At 46.9% G+C, this 12,878-nt stretch overlaps 1 protein-coding gene across 1 annotated transcript in view; it reads right to left on the bottom strand.

Moving 5' to 3' along the window:
* TBC1D17 (TBC1 domain family member 17) overlaps positions 1-3,221 on the bottom strand; it is a 738,599-nt gene extending 735,378 nt beyond the window's left edge. The window contains exon 1 of the mRNA XM_078655234.1: positions 3,150-3,221. Coding sequence (XP_078511360.1) covers positions 3,150-3,170 — 21 coding nt within the window. The 5' untranslated portion in view covers positions 3,171-3,221. The remainder of the gene's footprint in view (positions 1-3,149) is intronic.
* Positions 3,222-12,878: the final 9,657 nt, after the last annotated feature.

Raw genomic sequence — 12,878 nt, 5'->3', positions numbered from 1 at the left:
AGTGAGACTCCAGGGGAGCTAAACCACCGCACGCGTGTCACTAAAGGTCCCTGAAGAGACACACTCCAACTCTGGTGAAACACAACTGCACTACTGCACACTGTTTCTAGAGGTCCCTGTAGAGCGATGCCCTAGGCAATGGGTACAGGGCTGCACTCTCATACGCTGTCACTAGAGGTCCAGCTCTGGTGGGACAGGGCTGCACTATCGCACGCTGTCACTAGAGGTCCGGGGAGAGCGAGACACCACGGGAGCTGAACCACTGCACGCTGTCACTAGAGGTCCAGCTCTGGTGGGACAGGACTGCACTACCGCACGCTGTCACTAGAGGTCCAGCTCTGGTGGGACAGGACTGTACTACCGCACACTGTCACTAGAGGTCCGGGGAGAGCGAGACTCCAGGGGAGCGGAACCACGCACGCTGTCACTAGAGGTCCAGCTCTGGTGGGACAGGACTGCACTACCGCACGCTGTCACTAGAGGTCCAGATCAGAAGGAAGCATGTGGATGTACTGAATTGCAACGTGTTTTTTATTACTTTAGGAATTACTTCAGTGGAAAGATATGTATTGTAATCTTATAGAGGGTTATTAATAAGTTACTTCATTATGTTACAGAAAACATTATCTATACCAAATACTGTAGTGATGTAATATGATAATGCAGATGTAATTAAATAAATAGAAATAATTTGCTTTTTAGGTAGACACATATACCTATCTACAAGATCTGTCTACAAGATAACAGGCACACAAAGTAGAGGTCTGGCGGGAAGGAGCTCATGTTGCCAGTGAATGCACATAGACAGATAGTGTCATTATTAATACAACGGGTTAGAAAGGGGAAGGGAAATAACGGAAATTGAAAGTGCTGCGATATTGTGCCCCGGGGGGACCGCAGAGTGCGTGCTGCTAAAGAAGCACTCTAGTAGGTCCCTACTTGTGCGCCAGGGGAACTATAAAGAGCACGGGGAAAGCTTTCACGAGCGCAAGAAGCCGCAACAGCTGTGCACGTCGAGCGCGCTCTTGTGCGCGTTCTAGCAAGCTGATCGCCGGCAAGTAGCATTTCCGAGAGCCCTACTAAATGTCTCGCCCAGAGCAGCGCATGCACTGGATCAGGCGAGACCTAACAAAAATGGGTCTTTGGAACTAGAGAAATATATTTGAAATGTTCACTTAGCTATTTCAGTATTGTGTTACAATAAAGCCTGACATCTTACAGCCTTTAATTTCACATGGTTTGCACAGTTCAATTGTCACACAGTTCACTGTACAAAATCCTCTAACTTAAGTCACAGAAAGAAAATTAAATGTAGAAAGACAAACTGACTTTTGACCTCTGAAAGCCAGCAAATGTGACAAGATAACAAGATTTAAATGCGTTTTTATTCCTCTTTCACTTTGTGAGCAATAAAGATGCCTTTTAATCTTACCTTGTCACATTTGCTATGCTTTCAGAAACAGGTCAAAAGTCAGTTTATCTTCCTACATGAACATTTTGTTAACATTTAAACCCCCCCATGGCCAATAGCATCTTTTAGTGAAAATGTGCAGAAAGAGCCTTGAATATTTTGTGAGATCTGGTCAACCTCCAACAGGACAGAGGATTTTCACATAGACTTGCCGTAGGGGGAAGAGTAGCACAATACATTTATTTTGTCTCTGTAATTTAAGCCAATCCACAGAAAGTAGCATTGTCAGTTTTGCAATCAGCCAAAGACAACTAACACAACACTTAGCTCCTAAAACTGTGCCCCGCAAAAGCTTGCAACATGGCCATGGCTTCCTCTGTGGTAGCACACTTTATTAGTTTGAATAATTAAAATCATTACAAAATAGTATAACATTACACAAGGTGGCTTGATACTTCCTCTTCATCAATGTACCCCAAAACATAAAAAGAAAGTTGGTTCCTTGCTTAGCATAAGACACTAGTGCAAATAAGCTATATAAAAGAAATTAATCCTTAGATTCTACTAATTAGAGCCAACATACTAATTACTTACATAAGTCTACATAAAGTTTACAATACTTGTGCGAAACGTACTGTAAAAAAGCAGTTCCCTATAGTCAGTATGTATCTAGAAAAATAACAACATTGCGTTAGTTGATTAATAAGATGACCATAAAAATGTTCAAATTAATTTTACATAACACAAACATGTATATGTACCTAATCGAGGAGGCATTATACCAATACCGAAAAAACGTAATCCTAAACTCCAACTAATTAAGACTTATTGTCAGATACAGCAAATGCACTATTATACATTAAAAGACTGATGATAAAAGTCCAGAGAATCTTCAAATAAATATCACGTGTAATGGTTATTTGGCATACTGTCCATGGCTACATGCTTGATTAACTTACGTATACGTTGCAATTGAAATTGCAACGGCCCTAATACAAAAATATATATCTTTTTATTAAAGATTCAAAAAGCCACTCTTAAAATCCTTTCAGCATGACCTGGGCACCTATCTCAAGAAACCCTATAGAATAATGAATGCCCACCCCCAAAGAACCTCGCGGCATTAATTATGCAACTATTGCAAGGTACACTCACAATCGTGAATCCTACTAAGTATTTTTCACATCAGGTGGCCAATCAGGATTACTCTTAACTTATCAAAATATGAGTTCCCATAGGGTGTGCAGCCAACCCAAGGTAACAAACGTGTCGGGTCTTTTCAAATAGCATAAGCTGTTTACCAACTCAAGCCCAGAACCCTCACATCCTCAAACAATCTGCAACTGGAAGCTGACTCTCTAACTAAAATCAACAAGCCCAACTGGAGCACAATATAAGACAACCAAGGCAATCCAGGCACAGTGCAGATCCTGCTATTACTGAGCAGACCCTCGCTCGTGTAGGCACACCCGTCCCTCAGACAGTGAGCGTCTTCCTCATTGAATGGGCAGACTGTGCCCTTCCATACGTAAAGAATGGCATGCCTCTCAGTTAGCTAGTTGTCCGGTTAAATGGGCAAGCTCCCCTCAGACACAACAAAGATTACCCTGGTACAGGTGAATGGGCCCTATCCTCCGCAATTACTGGCCAAACTCTCGCTTGAAACAGAGAGGAGTCTGAATGTGAAGGGATGACAAATAATGACCCGCAAGTGTCACTTTAGAAACCAAGTCTTTACCTTGTGACCAGAAGAGTCCATTTCCAAAACACATACACAAAACACGTCACTTCCGGTAACATGGGCACCTTTTCCGCCCGAAGACGTTCTCAGCCACTGTGGTGTTAAGAAACCCGATGTTAAAGCCATAAGAGTTCTCAATATTCTGCATCCCATTGCGCAATTATAAAACAAAGCTCATTCAATTTATATTGTTATTTATTGAAATTGAAATTCTTAATCATTTCATTATTATAACTGAATTACTTGCCATATTCTGCTGCTGTTTTGATGCACAAATCCAAAACACATTCCTAGGGAATTTGTTTTGCCCTTTCTCTTTTGAAATGTGGAATTCAATCAATACGACAACTCCATTTCAAAATGGCGTCAATCTTTGACACAGCTCCCGGAAGAAACGAAAGAATACAAACAATGTTTCACCCGTCTTCTCTTTCTTTTCTTGGCATTCAAGCGGCTGTTGTTTTCTTGCTGTCTACAGTGCGTTCTGGAACACAGAAAACGAATCGAAATAAAATTATGAAATATCGAACTATGATGACGTTGGCCGTTTTTAATCGTCTGCAGTGTGTGCTCAAATAGAGGCATAAAAAACATGTTATTTATTCAGACTAATCACGTCTTCAGAATTCTCAGGATGGGAAACGAATTAGCATATTGGGCGCCAGCACATGAAGCGAGGACCCACAACCCTTTATATCAAGGACAACATAACTGACCACCGAAATGATAAAATCCAAATAAGAATAGAACGACACAAAAACCTCAGAATTGTTGTGTTCTTATATCCCTTTTATTCCTGCGTAGGACTTGGGTGTTCTGTTAATAATGCAATGATTTCTTTCAAAGGGGACTCGGAGGGTCTTCAGTTAAAAGCTGGCAAGAAGAGTAGTCAAGATTTGTGGGTGCTCACTGCTGGCAACTGCCCAGAGTTGAATAAAGCGTGTGCATAGATATCAATGAGGCTGAAGCTAGCTTCTTATTCGGCCAGCTTCTTATTTGCAGGCTGAAGTTAGCTTCTTATTCGGGTAGCATCTTAATCGCTGGTTGAGGTTAGTGTAGCGCTCTAGTACTCCGAGGGTCTCCCTTGAGCCCCGGAAGCACTATCGCACAATGTAACACTTTCTGGCCAGGCGTGGCCAGAAAGAGATAAATAAACGGGCAGGAGTGGCACGGCACTTCCTGTCCAGACCAGCACTGCGTGTGCGTGTGTACTCTCTAATGTATTGCGATGCATGTGCAATAACCTTTGTCCCACAGGCAGCCCCAGATCCCCACACTGGCGACGAGGGTGGGATCTGCCTAAATCAGCGTGAGCCAGCTGACGAGGAGGTCGGAGACACAGCGCCCCAGAAGCTGCAACACCCGCACAGAAACAGGGCAGAAGACCAACAAGACCGGCCCAGCAAAAGAAAAAGAAAACGGAGCCACGTACCGGTAAGCAGCGTAGGCCAGAAGCTGCGTGAGGCACCTGCAACGAAGACCCAAAGCGGCAGAAGACGAGGTGCCGAAGCAAGACGCGGCCAGCAGGCCGAGCGGTGCGCGCATGCGCAGACGGTAGGGGCCGACGCCCTCTAGAGTCGCGTGAGCACACGAAGGGTGAAAGCAGCGCACAGGCCCGAGCAGCACGAGGCCCGAGTAGGCCCGCAAAGACACAGAAATCAGAGGAGACACGCGCGCAAGAAAGCAAAAGGAAAAATAAAACAAGCACGAGCTAAGCCAAAAGAGAGAAAAAAACAAGCACGAGCTAAGCCAAAAGAGAAGGAAAAAAAACCAGGCACGAGCTAAGCCAGAAGAAACAGTGAGAGGACGATATAGCCATAAGTAAACAAGGCCGGAGTTAATAAAGATAAAGAAGCACGCCTTGGCTATCCAAAATGTCCCAAAACCAAGGAGGAGCAACAGGAGGAGCACCACAAGCGGCAGCAGTTCCCGCAGCTCAGCCTCCCACTCCATCAGCACACTCACAAATACAAGCCCTACCACCATTCAGCGAGTTAATCGACCCGGGCACGGCAGCGCCACGAGGGGCGGTGTGGTTAGGGCAGCTCAACAATTATTTTGTCGCCACCAGGGAAAAAGACAATGAGGTAAAGAGATCACTCTTATTACATTTTGGTGGCACGGAACTCTATAAACTGTTCAAACACCTCCCCATCACCGGGGCCGCCACAGATTATGATGCTGCAGTCACCGCATTAAATGCCCACTTTGATCCCCAGCTGATTCCTCACTATGAGAGATTCAAGTTCCGGCAGTCCAAACAACGAGAAGGAGAGACAATGGACGCGTTCCACGCACGACTGAGGGATCTCATAAGCACGTGCACAGAGGACGACGAAAAGAAGGAAGTAACAGCACAACTCATCCAAGGATGTCGTAACAAGCACTTGAGAACTTTAATCCTGAGACAACCGCGAATATCCCTCGACGAAATACTAATCCTTGCAAGGTCGCACAAACTATCCGATGCCCGCGCCACTGCAATGGAGGCGGCCCTCAATCCACAACCGGATACAGGGACAGTAGTGAAGACAGAACGAGTAGACGCAGTGCGCACATTTGGCCGAGGAGGCAGAGGACGTTGGCCGACCAGAACACAACGCCGGACGCCATGCGGATACTGTGGCAGAGACGAGCACAATCAAGATGGCTGCCCTGCACGTGGAAAAACATGTTCAAAATGCGGAGTCTCCAACCACTTCGCAAGCGTATGCAGAGGGGGTTTTCGCGGACGGAATGTCTCAGGGAGGAAGACGGCCACTGGAGCAATCAGACAGCTATCGTTAGGCGATGTCACGCCATCACGATCAGCTAAATCACAGAAACAACTACAGCAGCAATATGATGAATCTTCCACAGAAGACGAAGATGAATGTTTTACGTGTCGTTTGTCAGCGAACTGAAGAAAAGACGACGACCACAGCCGAAATGCCGGATACTAATTCATGGGTCGCCGGTGACCGGAGTCATCGACACGGGGGCCACAGTGAATGTGATGGGCATCCAACATTACAAAGCACTGAAACCAAAGCCCAAACTGGTCCCATCTAAAGCCAGAATCTTCACCTATGGTAGTCAAGAACCACTCCCACTACGAGGGAAGATGGTAGTACAGGTCAAAGCAGAGGACCAAGAGGTACTGACGACATTTCATGTGATAGACAAGGAAGCAGACCTACTAGTAGGGAGTCACACAGCAGAAGACCTATGCCTCATTGCCTTCGCGAACGCAGTGAAAGCGCTGCAAACAGACGACATTCTACAAATGTTCCCCAAGTTATTCACAGGCCTTGGGACTATCAAGCATCCACCCATCAAGCTGCACATAGACCCTGCCATACAATCGATAGCGCTAAGACACAGAAGAATCCCATTTCACCTACGCGCCGCGGTAGAACAAGAACTGAACCAATTGGAGACACAAGGAGTGATCGAAAAGGTATCTGGACCGACGCCATGGGTGTCCCCCATGGTGATAGCTGAGAAACCGCGGCAACCTGGAAAAATCAGAATATGCATTGATATGAGGATCCCTAACAAAGCCATCCGGCGAGAGCGACATCTCACTCCAACTGTAGATGACATTCTGACAGACTTGAATGGAGCCCAATGGTTCTCCAAGTTGGACCTCAATGCAGGTTATCATCAACTGAGGCTAGCAGAAGAGAGCCGCTACATAACGACTTTCTCGACACACCTTGGACTGAGAAGGTACAAAAGACTAAACTTCGGGATCTCGCCCGCGGCCGAGATTTTTCAGAACACTATCAAAGAGATCCTTTCGGGGCTCCAAGGAGTGCTAAATGTCAGCGACGACATTTTAATCCATGCCAAGACAAGTGAAGAACACCACCGCAGACTAAAAGCGACGCTGCAGCGACTGGCGCAGTACGGCGTAACACTACATAAGGACAAATGCCAATTCTTCAAAAAATCCATTGAGTTTTTTGGCTACGTGTTTAGTTCAGAAGGAGTCACCGTAGATCCCCGCAAGTCACATGCCATCAAAAACGCCTCTGCACCTACCACAGCATCGGAAGTGCGGAGTTTCCTAGGGATGGCGCAATACTGTGCAAGATTCATCCCCAATCTGGCCACGATTGCTGAACCACTAAGAAACCTAACCAAGAAAGAAAACTCATGGAAATGGACAGAGACCGAAGACAAAGCCTTTCAGCAAATCAAGACAGCCTTGTTAGATAGCACCACAATGGCATACTTCAACACTGCCAAACCCACAGAAATAGTAGTAGATGCCAGTCCAGTCGACCTGGGAGCCCTGATCTCACAAGAAACCGAGCCGGGAGTATGGTCGCCCCTAGCATTTGCAAGCAAAGCACTGACAGCGACAGAATCTAGATACTCGCAAATCGAGAGAGAAGCCCTGACAGTGAAATGGGCTTGTGCACATTTTCACCTGTACATCTCCGGACATCCCTTCAGAATGGTGACAGACCACCAACCACTCATACCCCTATTCAAAGGCACAGCTCCTCACCCGCCACCTAGAATAGAGCGATGGGCAATACAAGTGCAACAGTACCAAATGGACATAACGTACCGCCCAGGGGCGAAAAACCCTGCAGACTTTCTCTCTCGTCACCCCGACCCGGAAGGATGCCGACCGGCAGAACAAGAGGACCAAACTGAAGCATTCGTGAACATGCTGTCAGCTGAATCGTGCCCCCGGGCCCTCACGGCAGAAACTATCATATCTCAGTATGAAAACGATGCCGTCATTCAACGAGTGAAGGATGCCCTACAATCAGGCTCATGGGAGAATTTCCTAAGGAATGTCAGTGGGTGGAACGAAGAAGACAGAGCTCGCCTGACGCAGTTCTGGAGAGTACGATATGACCTGAGCCGGGCTAGCAATGAGTTGATTCTCACAGGCCACCGAGTAGTCATCCCCAAGACATTGCAAGAAAGAGCAACAACGCTAGCTCACGAAGGACATCAGGGCACCCGCCGGATGAAAGCGCGGATGAGGGAAAAGATCTGGTTCCCCAACCTGGAAGAAAGTGTCGACACAGTAGTACGACAATGCCGAGCGTGCCAGATAACCAGCGCTCCTGACGCCCCTGCACCTGTGATCACGGAGGAACATGCTCCATCACCATGGTCATGGCTCAGCCTAGACTTTGGAAGCTTCCCAGACGGGAGAGTCACGGTAGTGCTAACTGACAACTACACCAAATACCCAGTTGTAGACCTGGCTGCATCTACCAGCTTTGCAAACATCCGCCCCATCCTAAGCAAATCATTCGCCATGTTCGGAGTCCCTCTTGTCATTAAGTCCGACAATGGACCCCCGTTCCAGGGGAGCGAATTCAAGGAGTTTCTACAAAATCTGGGCATCAGACATCACAGAATCACACCTCAGTGGCCTCAAGCAAATGGCGAGGTAGAACGCTTCATGAGAACAATTAACAAGACTTTACGAATTGCCACCTCAGAAGGAAAAGACCCCGAAGATGCACTACAGGTTTTTCTAAGGGAATACAGGAGCACACCCCACAGCACTACCCAACGGTCACCATGGGCGCTAATGCTAGCGGGGCCAAGAAGAGACCTACTCCCAATGGCAGAGAACTGGACACCAGCGCCATACTCTCCCAGTCACTCCCAAGAGAGGCGGAAGAGAACAAACGAGAAAGCAAGCTATCGGAGGAGAGCTCAGTCAAGGACCCTACGTCCAGGAGAAACCATACTAATCCGGACCAGAAGACTAGGAGGGAAATTCAATACAGCGTTCGAATCTGAACCATGGATCGTCAAAGAGACCAGGGGCACAGCTATAACCGCCAGCCGGAATGGAGAAGAGGTAACCAGAAACGTTTCCTGGTTCAAACAAATACCACCAACTCGACAGCATCTGCCCGCTCAAGATGAGCATACCGCAGACGACACAGAGAGCGAGACCGGAGGAATCGGTGAGACAAGCACACTCTCGACCGCAGCGGAGCAGGACGAAACAGCTCCTACATCACCAGAACATGTACAAGAACATGCACCTACCAGAGGCAAGTGGAGGTATAACCTCAGGCCGAACCCTAAGCCAAATCAGAGACTAGCTGGTTTTGTGTGCTGAACATTTGTTTGTATATTTTTCAAAATCCAAGTTGGGAAGGGATGTAGCGCTCTAGTGCTCCGAGGGTCTCCCTTGAGCCCCGGAAGCACTATCGCACAATGTAACACTTTCTGGCCAGGCGTGGCCAGAAAGAGATAAATAAACGGGCAGGAGTGGCACGGCACTTCCTGTCCAGACCAGCACTGCGTGTGCGTGTGTACTCTCTAATGTATTGCGATGCATGTGCAATAACCTTTGTCCCACAGGCAGCCCCAGATCCCCACAGTTAGCATCTTATTCAGCCAGCATTTTATTTGCATGCAACATTATATATAAAATGCAATCATAAATAATTCAATTAACTCCATTTTATGGGACTCTGCTTTGCCATACAGTGAATATGTTGTTTTTTAAATACAAAACATACCACTATTACGTCTATTAGGATTTAGTCTGACACTAGCAACCTTTCCACCAAAACATGGGACAACTTTGCCACCATCACAATTTAAGCAATGGAGCACTCCTTTACAGAACCTGTTTGTAAGTTTTCTGAGCTGATCATAATTTGTGGCACCATATGGGTTGCCTTGACCCCAAACCATCCCGGGCACTTATATTCTAATAAGTCATCATATTTCCCCTATAAGAAATTCACATTGGATCACAATACTTTTAAAAACAATCCATTCTCCTACAACACAGCTTTCCAAACTTTTCATGTTGGTGACACACTTTTTCGACATGCATACTTTTGCGACACGGTAATGCAGCGTAGGCTAAGCAGACAGTGTGCAAGAGGTGACCGCAGATATGGACAGAGCACACAAGGGAACACCACAGAAGGAGGTAGTGCAGTATGATTGGGGGCAGATAAGGAGAGCGCACAGTGACTCACTACAGTACACTAACATAAGGACAGGGTGCAGCAGAACTAACTGCAGATAAAAAGCGGGCACCAGGACTGGCTTCAGCTAAAAAGACGGTGTACAAGGGATGACAGCAAATAAAGATATATGAATATATCTGTCCTTATCTGCTGTCAGCCCTTGTACACTGTCTTTTTAGCTGCAGTTATATATATGTCTATATATATGACTGCAGCTAAAAGAAGTGTAAGCAGTGTACAAGGGCTGACAGCAGATGAGGACAGAGCGCACCAAAGTAACAGTCAGTACCAGGACTGGTTGAAACTTAAATGACAGTGTAAAAGGGCTGACTGCAGCAGAAAGAGTGCACTACAGCTGGGGACAGATAAGGGCACCTGCTGGGGAGACCAAGAAAGACAGATTTTGAGGAGCAGCTGCAGAGGGTGCTTCGATCTGCCTGTCTCCAAAGAGAGCACGAAGCAGACCAAGGGCAGTGCCAGTGCTGGCTCAGAACAGCAGTGTGCACACAGCACGCAACTGCAGCCACATTTCCGGAATATATAATCAACAGGGCAGTCTGAGGCATACGGACGGGATGCGGCAGTGCACGCCCAGGGCGCCTGAAGGATGGGCTGGGGCAGCAGGTGGTCAGAATCACAGGAGGCCGTCTGGGGCACCACAGGGCGCTGGGAGGTGAGCGTGTCCTGTGAGAGGGGATAGTGTGGTCTGTGTCTACAGTCAAACACCTGAGATGAGTAAAAGATGGGTTGTGTTTATTAACTCGCACCTGAGAGGAGCAGAGCGCAAGCAGAGTCCCTGTAATATCTCACACCTCAGAGCAGCAAAGGCGGGGCTACATTTTATGTCTCACACCCAAGAGGAACACAACAGATCACAAACGAGACAAGCACAGGCTGTGTTCAGTATGTCGAGTCTGAGAGGCGCATGCCAGACACGCTATGAACGAGAGGGGAGGAATGGCTCAGCGAGTTAGACACTGGTCACTATCGCAAGCGGTGATCTACAGAAACATTCAACGCTTCCCAGGTTCTTATAAGCACAAGCTGCATTCCTCTTACGGACCTGTCCATACACGTCCTCACGGAGATGTATTATCCATACAGGTGCCTAAAGAGCTGTGCAGCCACTACAGTTCTCACAGGCACTGGTGTTGCATCTCCCTCTCAATCTCCACCCCCACCACACACACACATACAGGCACTCGAGGAGATGCATCACTCTTAAAGAGGGCTTAAAGTGGGACGCGTCCTGTCGGTGTTCGGCTAAAGGTCTCCCTCTCCTTTCTGCATGTACGTCTGCCGTACAAACTGTGCAGTACCGGCATCATTCCGCGACACACCCACCATGTGCAGGCGACACAGTAACGTGTCCCGACACAGAGTATGGAAAGCTCTGTCCTACAAGCTCCATTAGGACTTACACTGAGCCAAGCAATGTTACCACATGTCCACTGTGCCACCCTCAAGCCACTGCATTCATATGGAGTTATTGATGAATAATTAACCTACATTTCTCCCATCAAGATCAACTTGGCTCACCAATGTTCATATTGATCCTAACACAGGAAGCTCCCGTCTACACTACCCATATGTAAATTGCCTGAGCCGAGCAAAATTTGTCACAACAGGTGGCACCAAACTGGTTGCCCTCACCTCAACGCATTCCTATATAGTTACATGCAAATAAGTAATTGTGATTCTCTTATAGGGAAAAAACATTGGCTCACAAACATTAATTTTGTTTTTCAACCATACCACATTCCCCTACTAGCTCCATAAGGATTTAGCCTGAGTCAAGCAACTGTTCCACTTGTACCCACTGTGCCACTTTCAAGCCTAGGCGTTCCTATGCAGTTATAGACAAATAAGTAACCATCTTTTCTCCCATGAAGATCAACTTGGCTCACCCATTTTCATACTGACCCTAATAAAGAGAGCCCCCCTCTACAATGCCTATATGTCAATTCCCTGAGCCAATCAACATTTCTCACAACAGGTGGCACCAAACAGGGTGCCCTCATCTCCATGTATTTTTATGTCTGATTAGACCATTGCAGTTCCTTTATAGGAAAATTACATTGGCTCACAAATATGTTGTTTGTTTTTTAAGCATACTGCATAACCCAATAAGATCCATAAAGATTTAGCGTGAGCAAAGCAACATTTCCACAAAACATGGGACCACTGTGCCACCCACCAGCCAAAACATTCCTATGGAGATATAGGCGAATAAGAAACAGTGGTGTCACTAGGGTTGGTGTTACCCAGTGCAGGTAACTCATGGTGTCACCCCCTCACGACTTACCCCATGAATCCATGATGCCCCCCATATACCCTTACACGGCCCCCTCATCTCCCTCATCAGAGCAGAAAGCTCAAGGTTAGCAGTTCAATGTGTGTGCAGGTCATTCAGTCCAGGTGCCTTCTGGTACTTGTAGTCACGAGTTTATAACAGAATGAAGAAGACGGCAAGAACTAGAATGCAAAACAAAGCCCAGATGTTGGAGAATTTGCAGGTTTGCATCAGATCGTACACACCCTAAGTAACCTGGGGAGAAGTGAACTTGCAGTTACAGAGACTAACAGCAGGGCCACTGGAATTATCTAATTTCTGTGCAAAGGTGGGTTTGCCGACTTGCCACATAATTCACTGCCGGATGCATTAAATGCATATTTCACCAAAAAATGTGCTTCTAGTTCACATGGATCAAACATCACTACAGGAGAGTAACACACCTGCTGCCACACAGTGGGGGCTGCATACAAA

Source organism: Lissotriton helveticus, chromosome 7 (assembly GCF_964261635.1).
Source record: "Lissotriton helveticus chromosome 7, aLisHel1.1, whole genome shotgun sequence".
NCBI lineage: Eukaryota > Metazoa > Chordata > Amphibia > Caudata > Salamandridae > Lissotriton > Lissotriton helveticus.
The sequence above is the reverse complement of the archived record's forward strand: the minus strand, read 5'-3'. Positions and strand labels throughout refer to the sequence as shown.